The 14,965-nt window shown below is 36.4% G+C and overlaps 1 protein-coding gene across 2 annotated transcripts in view; it reads right to left on the bottom strand.

Moving 5' to 3' along the window:
- Nucleotides 1-1,570: 1,570 nt before the first annotated feature.
- The window catches only part of MEIS1 (Meis homeobox 1), a 132,106-nt gene continuing 118,711 nt past the window's right edge, over nt 1,571-14,965 (bottom strand). The window contains exons 10-13 of one of the 2 annotated variants that reach the window (XM_090281409.1): nt 6,701-6,840; nt 5,597-5,686; nt 5,221-5,316; nt 3,032-3,096 (exon numbers count right to left, since the gene is read on the bottom strand). In XM_090281409.1, the coding sequence (XP_090137535.1) occupies nt 5,258-5,316; nt 5,597-5,686; nt 6,701-6,840 (289 nt within the window). In that variant the 3' untranslated portion in view covers nt 3,032-3,096; nt 5,221-5,257. Of the gene's footprint in view, nt 3,097-5,220; nt 5,317-5,596; nt 5,687-6,700; nt 6,841-14,965 lie in introns of both variants that reach the window. The other variant, XM_090281408.1, reaches the window with a different exon arrangement.

Genomic DNA, 14,965 nt, shown 5'->3' with positions numbered 1-14,965 from the left:
TCAGAAACACCAAAAACACTCTCAGCACCTCAAACACTCTCAGCACCTCAATTATTCCCCTCTTTCTGATAAGCGTCTTCAATAACCTGGAAACTGGCTCTGAAATTTACATGAGGAAGAGCTAAAATAGCACTAAGGTGGAGGTGTCGAGGTAGGGCAAAAAGGGGCCTGGAAGAGCAAGGATGTCACAAACGATCACACAGAGAGGAACGCAGGGAAGGAACACAATGTTTTATTTTTTTCTCATTCACCGGACACTAATGATCTTGATTGTTCATAGCCTACGTACTCCTTAATTTCTCTTCACATGTGTCCTTTTGAGCTTTCCCTCTCTCCCTCTCCCTCTCTCTCTCCCTCCTCCCCTTTCTTTCCCTCCCCTACCCAGCAAGAGCTTCCTCAAGAATAAAGGCTGAAAATAACCAACTCACCCAGGCATGTACTGGGGAGGAGGGGCAAATGGATGGTTAGTTTATAAAGTTTATTATTAATTTTTAAAGTAAATAAATGGTTGTTAACGGCTAGTAACCACCTATCAAAAGAGAAGTATTTCACTAATATAGACTATTTATGTAAACGAAGAATTGCCACCGGGTCCAAAGGGAAATTTAAACAATCCCATATATGGGGTGGGGGGTGGGGTGGGGTGGGGTGGAAGGCACCGAGCCTGGAGACTGCAGAAGGCTGAGCCTGACTCTTTCTGCGCATCCACGTGTTTAGAAACAAGGCCCCATAAACAAAAGGTGAGAGTGAGCACTGCTGCTCCCGCAGGTGAGTCAGTCAATCACACATCACCTAGTAAACCCAACCCACAGCTGGTTTCCCTTTTCAAATAGAAAACAGAATTGTTCAGGGCAGGTTTATAGAGTGACTTGGGCCTGAATGTTTAAGGAGCTCTCCCTGGCCCATCCTTTGTTTACAAAGCAATCACTGATAAAAGGCTGATTTTTAAAAATGAATTTGCCTTAATTAAAATATTTGTATATTTTCCTTAGCTTTGGGAAGCACTTTTATAGCAGCAATTTTATTTAAATAAAATTATAAGCTATTCCAGCTTAAACATGTTATTTTGTACCATTTAGCTGGCTGCCATGCAGAAATTCTGTACAGCTGTTCTGGAAAATTAGTTAATAACCAGTTTTATCCAATGAGAACATAGAGCATATTTGTAAAAATTAGATTTTGAAGTCTGGTCTCTTCAATTCATGTCATTAATTTCCTTATAAACATATACTGCTCATCGTAGGTAACATCCTCAGTAAAATACTTAACTCTGTACTTGATTTGCCATTATGTGCAAGAATAATTTCACTGATATTAGATGAGTAATTCTGTTGGATGTAATCTGAGTCTACAGTTAGTTTAGTGCCCTTAGGCCTTAAATTTTCTGATATTAGGAGTTCATTAAGTCAGCTTAAAGAAATCAGTAACTATTATTAAATAATTTATTTTGTGGTTAAAATTTTCAAATATGTATATATCTTAGGGATCCAAAATTAATTTTTATATTTACTGCATTAATCATCAAAAATTTGGGGGCAGTAAACAAATTTTTCAAGCAGTGGAGTCAGCATGACAAAAATAATCTTGTTTTTATTTTAGATTCAGATTTCATTACTGCACTCAAACAACTACAACTGGGCTTGGCGTTATTATACAATCCAAACTGTTTCAGTCAGAAACGCTAAGACTCGGTGTGCAATGATTGTTATTAATAATTAGCTCCTTGGTTTCTTGATAGAAAAAGGCTATCAACAAGCATTTGTTTATCCACAACAAAAAGTATAATTAGCTTATCCCACTTAGTAAATCTTGTATGCATGCCAACTCATACCAAACTGCTACTTTTACAAAAAAAAAAATTGCAATAATACAGTTCATTTTTCCAGTCCTTTTTGCACAAAATTTATTTACAATGTCTACATAAATGCTCCAAGGTGGGACTATGGAAAAATACACACATGACTGATGCTTTGCTCAGAAATAAAGTCAACATATTAAAAATAAATCTTCAGTCTATGTTTTTGAGCTGCATAAAACAGGAAGTGATGTATAAGGTGGTGGTTGTTGCATGGGGACAATGATGCTTGATGTGACAATTAGGCTTCTAAACACACGGCCTTTTGGTTTCCATGCCTCCTCCTACCAGTCTCCTTAAGACACTGCCTGCAACAGCTGATTAATCATTGTTGATGACTGCAGTTTTTCCCATCCTTCCCGATTTACATCTGTTCAGGCCAATTCAAATATGGTGAGTAAATGAATTAGACATGCAAATTCAAGCCCCAGGCTAGAAAGAGGGAGAGAGAGGAAAAGAGAGAGAGAGAGAGAAAGAGAGAGACAGCGCACGCATGGCTGAAATCCTAGGCGAGAAGAAAGATTCTTCTGCCTGATAGTTATTTTAATGCTCTAAAAATCCTGCAAATCAGACCTTCCTGTCCCTTGCAGGATAACTGTAAGGCTTTTTAATGTAAGGAGGCTTCTGGAGGAAGTGAAGAGCTATGGAAACAACACACATAGTGTGGAAAAATTTCACATTTTTCTTAAAAAATCTATAAGAAACAACGTAATATGGATAACAGTATAATAGCATTTACAATATTTCACTCTTTGTTCTCTTAATGTCTTATATAGTTATTTAGCATGTCCCCCAAATTGACTTCGGTTGGTATTTCCTGCTTTTTAAGAGTCCCTATGAAGAATTAGGGATGCTCCTTGGTCCAAAGTAGACGCCAAGAATGGAACTCCACAGTCATTGCAGAAAAAACATGATTTGAAATCAGTCACCATTGCAAACAATGTATATTCCCTTAAGCTACTGAGCATGAATGTCCATGACTTGTCCACTCATTGTTGGGTCTCCTGTATTAAGAACCGTGGGGCTTGATGCTGACATTGACATTCCAGGGTGGGGCGGTCCTCCATGCATCATCACTGTTGGGTGGTGAGGGTGTCCAGGAATGTACGTATGCATGGGGGGCCCATGACGCAGCTGAGCAGGATGGGGGGGCATCTGGGGTTGGGTATAACTTGGCTGTCCCATACTCACACCCATTGGACCACCCCGGGCTACATACTCCCCTGGCATACTTTGCAGCCCTGTAGAAATTCAAAAGAAAGAAACAAAAAGAAAATATTATGAAAAAGCAATCGTGTGGTTCTGGCTACGGCAATCCTATGAAAGCCAGGGGACATTGTGATCAAGGGAATGAACATGGCTCCGTAAAGTATTCTTTTGATTCATACAGTAGAAAATAAAATGAGAAATGCCATGCTGGAAACTCACATTTTGTGACTATATATATATGTTTAGTTTTGTTTTATTGTCACTGTTATCAAGTCAGCCTACTGAGGTCTTATTTATTTAAAAAATAAAACTGCTATTTGAGGTCTGGTCTGAAAAAGCACTTTTGCTCCCTGAAGTATTCTCTACCAAAAGTACAAGAGTACCGTGCACTGGTCATGAAACATCTCACATGAAACTAACTAGACAGGCTCACTATGGCTGATTACGTAGCTAAACCTGTACTTTGGGAAATTAAAACAAAACAAAACAATAACAGTTATCAATGAATTCCTTCCTCATGATTCCTTAGAGCTGGAGGAAAGAAAGCCTTCACAAAACCCTGTCCACCTTTCAATGATTTTGAGAACAATAAGAAAAATTGAACCTAAAACAATACCCCTCCTGCTTTGAGAAGCCTCTTGTCTTCTGCATGGATTGCTATAGTTGATGGAAACTGACAGGTGTATTGTTTCTGAGAGCTATAAGCTCCATAATCATCAAGGGTGAAAGGCATAACGCTATCGCTAAGTAGGTTCAATTGGCTTTAGTACTAAGTAATAGTGTACTGTGAATACGATGAACACCTTCGAATAAGGTCTCTAGGCTCTAGCAATGAATGGCTGCTTAATCTAGCCTAAAGGAACATTTTTGAACTAATGAAAATTGCTTATAAAATATACTGTACCCACAGCTCTTTAATCAAAAAAGATGATAATATTTTTTGTAATAACCTATTAATTTAATTGGTCACGAAGCATAAAATACATCATTTAAATTTAATTGACCCAGAAACTAAGAAACAATATTTAAATTAACTTAGCTAGAGAATTCCATGATGAGGTAATAAGACTGTTGCATTCTCAAGTTCAGTGGAATGTTTTCGGAGCTAATTGTTGAACTTATATTTGACTCACACCCAGAGAGGAAGACCAATACAAACTACCCTTGGCCTGAGCAGTGACTTTAAATAGTGTGTTAATATAATCAGAGACACAACCAAGACTGGGACATAACTGATTTTAATTTTAGAAACAAAGGAAGAGCAATGCTATTAGGGGTAATTTAGGAAGCACACAAGAGCTTTGGTGCTCAAAACAGTTTTACTTGTTTGAACACAAATTGCTGGAACATCTTTTTTGGAGAGAAAATGCAAGAGTGAGAATCTGGGCCAGTTGTCCTAGGCCCACTTCACTAGGCCTGCCACTGAAGATTGCATTAATGATCTCTATTTTTGTATACTGAATAAGTCAAATCCATTTGTCACACTGCAAGTGATGGCATACTTAATTTGGATATAGTCAATTAGCCTAGGCTAAGCCCTGCAGCCTGCTGTGCACACCTCTATTTTGTATTCTCCCTTTTTCCATTGCCACACGTAATCCCATTATGATGGACAGACAAAGGAATAAACTAAGAAAAAAAAAATCAAAGTTTAGTTGACTGAAGCTCAAAATATGCTTTTACATACCCTTGGTAAAGCTAGTGTTTATTTTCCCTAAAAGAAGTCTCTGTTTGGCTTTTCAGTGTCTTGCAGGTTAGTGTAGAAATGTAACTCATGCATCAACTGCGGTTAGACAGATTTATGACACTTTGGGGACATGCTCTTTCCTCTCCTTGCACTGCTGCAGACTGCTTACATTTTGCAAATCAGTCTGTTGCTATGACAACCCACTCCCCCACCTCCTGACTGTTTCTTATTTTGTCATGTGGTCAGTACTGTATAATAGCAACACACAGGATAAATGTACATCATACACAGTATTTATAAGCTTAAAAGCTTGATCACAACCAAGGAGAAAATGAAGGAAGCAAGAAACCAGGAGTTTAATGGAAAGGAATGAACAAGCATGAAGCTATGGGCAAGGAGAACATAAGAAAATGCAAGAGGAAAAATATTCCTAGGACAAAGTGAAAACAAAGACCCCATTTGTACTTACTTCCCCCTGGCTTTGCGATTGGTTAACTAGATGAAGGTTACATGTAGTGCCACTGCCCCTCCATGCCCATATTCATGCCCATTCCACTCATAGGTCCTAGAAGGGAGATAAAAATCCAAGAAGAGGCCAGAAAATGAGCAAAGTCAACAGATAGTGCCAAAAGACCCTTAAAAAAAATAGATTCCAGAGGGTTGAGAAACAGTGAGATCTTCAGTGCACAAAGATCCTGGCTTCCCCTCTGCAATATCTTAGATGCACAGATGGCAGGCAAGGCAGGCAGCTTGAGATAACAGCAAAGGATGAAGTGGATTTACCTGTGCTGATGGGGGTGACACTCTTGGAGTTAAAATGAGAAGCAACCACAAAACAGTCTTACCTGGTGCCCTGATGCCCATGTGTTGCTGACCGTCCATTACAAAACCTCCCATTGGCTGTCCGTCGGGGTTATAAGGTGTCCCTTGACTTACTACAAAAGTGCAGAACACAGGTTCTTAATAACAGTCTCCGACAGAGAATGAAATAGCCAGAGAGAGAAAGAGACCAGGCAGGTGTCATTTTAAAACAACTGAAGTTAAATTTCAGCTCCACATACTTCTGTGACCAAGTTTTAAAACACTGTTCAAAAAAGAGTGAACATACAGAAACCTCATGTTTGGGTTTTGTCTGGTGATCACGTAACAGTTGTTGAATGGAATAAAATTCCAGGAATATGACTAAATATATAGTGACTCAATGTGGTGCTTAACATGGTTTTTCGTAGTGCTCTCTCTGAGATGAATGTGTGTTTTGTAAGGAAAGTGAAGACCCACATCACCCCTAGTAAATACTGTTGTTGATCTCATTGGTATATTACAGAACAACAACAACAAAAAATCCTACAAAGATGTTTCTTGGATTTTTAGATCTGCAAGCTAGGATCCCATAGAAGTATTGCCATTTTAAGCTCAGATTAAAAAACAAAAAGCTGTTATTTAAAAAAGAAAAAAAAAGTTGAATAAGAGAAGACCTGAGAAATAGGAATCGTGTATTTATACCACTACCTGAACCCCATGTTTTAACTGTACATGAAAAGCTGCTTCAGAAGTAAGCTGCCTTGGGTTATTAAAGCACACAAAAGCTCTACCTCATTGAATGTCTTTGAACTTTACTGAGTCCCACAAGCGATCCTGACCCCTTTGCCCTTTTGACAGGTAATAAAGTTTACAGCAATTCCACACCAAGCCATGCACCAGGGAGTGGTCATAGTAGCAGAAAGAGCTGGGAAGGCAAACTCAGAAAAAAAAATAACATTAATATATTGAATGTGTACAAAGAATATTGTAACTGAGCATATGATTTAAGTTACTTTTCTCTGTCGGCTTTTTTCCCACCTTCTCCAAACATTTTATAATGATGTTAAATTGATTAGTGTTGTTATGAAACAAAACTGGTTTCATTTTAATTGCCAGGCGCTCCTAGCACTCACTCCCAGTTTATTTACCAGGTATCGGACCTCCCAGTGAATGGCTTGAGGATGGTTTTCGCTTGCGTGACTTGAATACAGTCACTATGGGGGACTTGCCTGCTCGGTTGGACTGGTCTATCATGGGCTGCACTATTCTTCTCCGGGCATTAATAAACCTGTAACCAAGAAAGTACAGCAAATCATTATTCCTAAAAATAAAGCAAAACAGAGTGTTTGGGGGTTGAGGGGTGGAGGAAGAGAAAATGAATCAAAGCTAAATCTTGGCAAAATGGTTTTCTCCCGTTCTATGTGCAGTTTCACATACTGCAAAACCTGTAACCCCCAGTGACCTTTGAGTACATAGGCTTGGGGTTTCTGAGTTGATTTATGTTTGCCTGTTTTACCACAGTTGGACACTTCCATTTCATCTTTTCATGGGGGAATTAGTGGAGTTTTCAGGAAACAATACGAGATAGCCACCAGTCTTTTCAATTGCAGGGTGTGGGGGGGTGGTATTTGGTGGAGAGAGTAAGATGTGTGTTACCGCTCCTAATTAGTGACATTTCAATCTTATGTTGTCTGACTTCTTTTTTACAATTGTTATCAAAACCTTCCCTACCTCTTGCAAACCTAATTCTATTTTAATGCCCACTATTAAGATAATGAACTGGGATGGCAGCACACCATCAAATGAGAGAATGTCTGGAGTTTATCACCACTAACTCACACTGCTGGGGACTTCAGAGAAATGCATTCCTTGCAGAGATTTCTTGGGGTGGCTTTTTTTTTTTTTTCTCTTTATGCAAAGTCTGAGGTCAAGGCGAGGTCACAGCTATACAGTAATTGAACTTATAATCTTGCTTTCTCCAGCTATACCTGAAATCTTATAATGAACATCTTATTAAGATATTTAAGTCACTTAAGTGTCTTAATAAGATATTCCTTACAATTTTTGTTGCCTCTCAAAAAGTGATTAATACAAGCTCTCCAAAGGCATGTGCATGAAGTTTCTAACTCTTAAAACCTGTCTGTATGGAGTAATACTAAGAATTACATATCAAATACAGAAAATGAACAGGACATATTAATTCTGAAATAGTAAATTGCTTTTAGTTCTCAACTCAGAAATGAATATATTGAACATGAGCAGCACATAAAAAAATACAATTAAAAGTTTAATAATTCCACTATTAATAATTAAAGGATTCATAGTCCAGTATGAATTCTAGTTTGTAAGTCTCCCCAGTTCAGGTAGAAAATTAGTTCCCAAAACACAAACCATTAAACAGACAGGGGCGGGTTTTTTAAATAAAAATGAATACTTCACGATATTTTAAGATTCTTAATATCTTACAGTCTTGCTTTTTCATTATCAGAGAGGTAATTAAAATAAGTAATGACAGCGGAATCTAATTAAAAGGACACTGTTGGTGCTCTTATTGGCAATACATATTATATCAGTTCTTGTATATGAAGTCCTTGAACTGCTAATAAAAATATTTAAAACACAGACCTAAAACAAATTGTGTTGCAAATCAGGTTATCATTATCTTGTATAAACCATGGAAATTGGAATCATGTGAGCAGAAGGTTAGATTAATTCTCCATTCTCATTATAAGCACAGGTGTAGCACAAACACTATGTGAAATAACCAATTAAAATGGAAAAAAAAAATCTGTTTTTTCATTAGCTGTCTTCACTGCATGACCAATTAGAAAATTATTTAATATTAATATTCTGCATATACCAAAAGTAATTTTCATAGTAACTAAAATAGGTAAGAGAGCAAAGCCCAACTCTTTATCTATGGTACTGTTCATAATCTGCAGGATCTTAGAGGGAAGGAACTCTGATAACTTTTTTTAAAAGTCCTTTTAAAAACAGTATTTTGTGGATATGACTTAGACTATCTAAAAACAGGAAGCACACTTTTAACAAATGAGAAGCCACAGCTCAGAGAACTTAAGTTACTTATTTGAGGTCACACATTACCCAAGAGATGCTAATAATCTGCTGAATGATACACAACTGGCAAACCGAACAGTAGCAAGCGCCCCCTATCTAATGTCCTAACCAGAGCATGGCCACTACTGTGCCCCATCTAGAATATTCTGAAATACATAGATATTTAAAAATAAGCTGGTTTTGATCACCACTGGCAGAAACTCTATTGTTGATTCCAAGAGCAAGCATGACTGAACATTTTGTAGATTGGGGATTTTGATGACCATACTGCTTGTGTGTACAAAGATAAAGCTATGCATAAGAAGATTCAGTGACTTGAGCTATCTCTATTCCAAAGCTTTTCTCTTTCACACCTGTACATTCAGATTTCCAAAGACCATTTCATAATAGCAAACTCAGGTTTGAATCCATGACAACGAAACCCAGGGAATCATAGAAAAATTACACCTTGGGTTTGGAAGTGACTTTAATGGTCACCCGGCTTGGTCACTGACCTGAATTCCCTCTCCCTGATATCCCCACTGAGTAGCTGGGTAGTTCTGCTGAACACAGAACTCTCCACCTTACCTGAGAGTCCATTCATTTTATGGACAAAGCAACTTTTAGCAGCTTTTGCCTTACTTTATCTGAAATGATTTCACCAGGGCAACTCCTTGGGGTAATTGAAACAATTTTAACCTTACTTCTTAGGATTGGCTTTCAAATATTTCAACTATAGCCATCACGCCCCATTGGTTTCTCCCCTCTTCTCCCTGTTACACACCTGTGACTCTCAACAAGTTCATTCTAGAATGCGAGTTCTTTTAGGATATTGAGTCCACTCACCATGTGAGCCACTCTGCTCACTATGCTGAGGTTTGTCTATGTGCCTCTAAAGGTCAGTGGACAACACTAAATGCTCCGGCCCCATGCAGCGAGCAAGTACCTCCCCACAGCCTCTCAGCTAAGGGTCCCCAGGTACTCGGTGCTGTTTGCTTTTCTTCTGGTGGCAATAACCAGTCATAGTTATTGACAACACCAATGTAAGCTATCTATAGGATATGTAGATATGAAGGTGGGAATTCTTTCATTAAATAAAATAAAAATAATCAAACTTTGAAAATCCAAGAATACCTAATTACTTTGTCTCAACCATTGGACTACATACTTGGAACTTCTCATTTCTGAAAACTTTATCAACTCCTATACAACATCATAAACTCTTAGAATGTTACTGAATTACAACTCCTATACTTACAGGAAACACATTATTATCTGGGGTCATGGTAGATATCTTTATCTGAAAATAGCTAATAGCAAAATGTTTTATTTTTTAAAGCATCATCTCTTTGATCTTAAAACCATCTCAACATTTGATTCTCTTTAGTGCATTTTATCATTATCCTAGACTATCTTATATGACTCTCTTTGGAATTATGCTATATACAGCAAAGCCATGTGTTTAGATGGCTTCGGGGTGAATTCAGATACAAAAACATTTTCCTTCTGGGCAAAGTAATAAAATGACATTCTTGCTCCTCCCACTATAAGTCAAACAGAGGTCAGTTCCCCCATCCCTGTATCTGTTTAAATAAACTGGTCCAGCTGTTTGTTTCTAAAATGCCCTTTGACCTTGTGTCTCATCCTCCCTGCTTTTGTGACAGAATGCTTTACTTTCCATTGTGGAAGATTCTAATTTATCAAGAATTCTCTAAACACTGAACCAAAAAAGGAACTTTAGATTTAATGTGAACCTATATGAACATATTCCCTTCTTAAAACACTGTCATTTCAAGAAGCATCAGTAAAACTTATTTTAAGCTCATATGTGTGTGTTCAAATATATATCTATATTTACATATGAATACATAAGTATATATTAGAGCTTAAACATAAGAAGAAACAGTGTTTTTAGAGAGGAATTAATAAAGAGAAGACATAATCCCAATTTGAAAATACAATAAAATATACATTCTCCAACAATCACAAAGTAATTTAAGATAAAATATGTCCATGGACTACACACAATCTTTAGAATTTTCCATAGTGATAAGGTCTTTAAGAAGTTCGTTAGTTTAAAGATATAAGAGAAAACTTTTACAATTGATATCCAAACATTACAGCCCTTAGAAGTCAGATGTATAATGTCAGGAATACATGACAACAGGACAGTTTTTCTTACTCATTAAAGGAGTTTCACACCGTGGTTTAATAGTATTTAGCTCAAATTTGCCATAAACTGGGCATTTAAAAAGGTAAACTTCTCAGTCAAGTATGCTTTCAGGTTGGGAAACATCCTGTTTGCCTTTCCATATCACATTCTGAGCATCAAGGTATATATTTTTTTAATTCCATTTTGCTTTGAAATCACAATCTTCTTTTGTAAAATATTCTTTAAGAACTGGACATCCTGTAGATGATAGAAGACTGAACAAGGGAAATAATTCTTATATTTCCGTTTTTCATAGAATCATGGATTAGAATTTCTTCCTGTGGTGCAACTATCTTCTTTCTCAAAATAAGTTTTAAAAAGAAAAGGATTTTAATGGCTTGACTTTATAGCTTCATTCCATGTCAAAATGAATAGAGATACACTCGTATTTCTTTTTACTTAGGGAGAATGGGAGGTTAAAAGGGGAGAAAAATCTGCAAAAATATGCCACATTGGATCATCTCAAAATTGCATTTTAGTCTTTGCATTTTTAAATAGGAATCAGACAGAGAAAATGGGAGGTGAATTCTGAGTTATGCTAAAAAGAAATACAAAAAGTTTTGCTTTGTTCTTTCTTCTCTTGACCCCTGATTTTTTTATGAGACTTTTTAATTTTCTTTTTATTCTGCTAATTCCACCTACCTCCTTTTATTCTCAGTCTTTGAATACCTGAATAGTTTTCTAAGCAAGATCTGGTAGAACAGCTTTGAAAAGTTGACCTTTGTCCTTTGTTTATCCTCCACTGCTTGCCCTGGTTCCTTCCCACAAAACTGGATTGCTAAGTTTAGTTTCCTCTTGGTGAGAACCAGAAGAGGTAGAGAGATTATAGTGGGCATCCATCTGAACCAAAACTCAAGGTACATTTTCCCAGTTCCACAGGCAGCTTTTTCCACATAGCTTTGTCCTTTTGCTATACTTTTATACCCTTTGTCTTCCTTGTATGGTTCTCTGTAATACTAACAAAAATAAAGAAAAATTGCTTATTCACTTTCAGAAATGGCACTCTCACCTTTACTCAATTAAGTCTATTCTTCAACGTTTATGACCCTATATGTTCGCTGATAATTAAGAGAAGTCCCAATTTTGTTACTTTAGTACGTCACTACCAACTCAGTGAACCACATAACATCAAAATGTTGTTGTTTCTAAACAATGACATGATTGTCAGTCATCCCCACAGTGCTTCCTGCTCACTAGGCATAAGGGAATAGTCAGCAGGAAGGTAAGTACCCATTTAAGTATAGAGGAATCCCACTTTACAATACCCTCCCTATGTCCAAGAAGCTAAAATTATCAACTTAATATTAAAGAAAAGATTTCCTTAAATAGCAGGATATGTTAGTAAAGATACCTTCTATACCTGTACTATCCATCAAAGAAAGTACAAATAATACTCATTTTTGATTAATATTTAGGTATAGTTAGAAATACCTACAAAATAATTTTAATAATAATAAAAATTAATACCATGCATTCTTAAGTATAAATACTGGTGATTTCTTCATGCTCTATTCTTTATTCAGTTAAAAATAAGCAACATGCAAATATAACAATGTAACTGATACCTAATTTATTTAGGTAATTTCTATAAATATTTCTATAGAATTAAACCTTGTGAAAAATCTTCAGATATAAAATGTCACATTGGAAATCAACTGCTGAATTCCAGAATTTTGTCTTTTCTCTAGTCCATGAATTTTCCTTGACATCGCATTTCTTTCAACTTTATCACAGTCATTTAAATAAAACCATATACACTATATTTTTTTTAAGTCAGCATTTCCTAATAACTTTAAGGCTGTTCTATAAATAAACCTTTCAGGGAAAGAGTTCTCGCTATCTCCCAAATAGTTCTCTGTTCTTTAAAACAAGAAATCAACTTCATAATCTTTTGCTGGATTCTTCATTTTAGATTTACATTTACTTATTGGGTTTAATGATCCATAACTGACAGTCTTCAAGAGTCCAAGACTTTACATTCTCTCTGGGAAATAAAATTGCATGAAAGATGATTTTAAGATGCTTGAGAAAGTTGACTCAATCTCAGGTCAAACCTTATGAAATCATGTTTGTGGTACTTCTCTCTATTTTCTCAACCTCCTCCAGGATCTGATAGTTCCAGGACTGCAATACATCATCTGTGTGTCTGAGGGTGGAAGAGGTGAGTGGACAGGGGAGAGACGGGAGCACAGGTCCTGCTTCCCATCCATGCTAGAAGCATATTGGAACTTGCTCAAATCACAATAAACCCATCAGTCAGCAGTCTGAGAAGGCTACTCTTCTTTACCAGTGACAGGTATATTTGTCAAATTATTCTAGAAAGAACTGAAATTGAAGAAGTTAATCACATATAAAATTTTCTTCAAAGCAATTAGTGAAAAAATTCACTAGTTTAAAAAAGTAATACAAAAAACAACAAAAGCCACGTATTATTTTGAACCTTAGATGTTGAAACAACTTCCAAATATTTTTATCATTAGGTTATAGATAACGAAGTTTTCCTTGAAAGCAAATTGTAAAGTGATATTTTTTTGTTCTAAAAGTATATATAAGCTTGCTAAATCCTTTCATTTGACCTGAATTCAAAGCAACAGCGGTTCCCTAAATGGGGGTCTGCATTTCTTTTGCTACTACCTGCTGCCTTTTAGGTCACTAAAGCACTAGGCTCAAACTCAATGGGATAGATTATAGGGATGTCTCACCAGATCTAGCCTAAGAGATGCTCAACAGTAAAAACTATCTTAAGTACCTACTGACATAAAGCATAGGTAACAAAATGGCATTTATAAAATATTTACTTAAATGTAATAGACAATTTGCCAAATATGAGTTTTTATAACCATATAAATATAAGAAAAATATACAGAATTAAAATTATCAGCATCGGCCTGCGAGCCAAGTGTCGCTGGTTCGATTCCCAGTCAGGGCACATTACTAGGTTGCACGTCAGGTCCCCAGTTAGGGGCACGAGTGAGAGGCAACCACACAGTAAAAAAATAATAAAATAAAATAAAATAAAATAATTATTAGCACAATGGATAAGCAATAGGGCAATCTACAATAATATAGCAAAACCTCCTGTAGCAATGAAAAAGTAAGAATAGGTATAATAATATCATCAAATAATAGATGTGTCTCATTTTGATTTAAGCTGAATCATTTTCCATATAAATTTTAATTTCCCCATATTCACAAAAAGTCAATAACATTGCATCTAACTAAACCTCCCATAAACACTGCAAAATATGTATTTATTTAAAACAAATCTCAATTTTCTGCCTACTTCCATTATAAATAGAATGACCAGATAATTTATCATCTAATCTGGGATGCTTTCAAAAGTAAAGGGACACTATGAATAACAATCCTGGACAATAGGCACAAACCATGAATGTCACAGCCACTTGGGGTGCATGGCCAATGTAATGATCAAATACACAATTTTCTTAAACTTTTCCCTGAATGACTGGCACTGGAACCCTCCTGTGTTAGAACAGTGGCCAGCCAGCCCCAGCATATATATGATGTTATGGAATACCATCACCTTCTTGGAGTATCTGTGAGCTTTCCTTTCCCTAAGATCTCTCTTTCATCTGCCTTAGTTCCCAAGTCTTGACCAATCCAAAACTTCTCAAACCTAGAGTCTCCAGACTTATGCCAAGGGAGGTTACCTCTAAATGTAGCTTGATTTCTACTTTTACCTGCCAAATTAGGCTATGGAATGACACAATGAAGACGACTTGACTTGAATGGGGGTCTGTCTCTATTGCTTAGAATGTTGGCTGTAATTTCTGTTTCAATTAGTAAAGCTTGAAAACTCAGTTCTATTTAATGTATGTCAAAATGTAATAATATGTAGGCCCTTAAATACAAATGAAACCACTTATATTAAAAGGCAAAAATCTCTCAAATGAGGTATATGATAGAAAGTTGCAAATGAAGACATTAAAAACAACAGAACGACCTATTCTTAAAATGTGTCAAATCTTTGAAAAATTCTTATGGGCATCTAAGTCACACTGAGAAACTTTAGAGAATGTGCACTTCTCTTCTGAGTGGCTACCCTTTGCCTTGAACAACATTATGCATAATAATCATAGTCAAAACACTGGCAAGTGCTTCATAAATTGTAACACATAACACG

Source organism: Furipterus horrens, unplaced genomic scaffold (genome assembly GCF_987537825.1).
Source record: "Furipterus horrens unplaced genomic scaffold, mFurHor1.1.pri manual_scaffold_6, whole genome shotgun sequence".
NCBI lineage: Eukaryota > Metazoa > Chordata > Mammalia > Chiroptera > Furipteridae > Furipterus > Furipterus horrens.
This window is presented reverse-complemented; position numbering and strand designations above follow the sequence as displayed.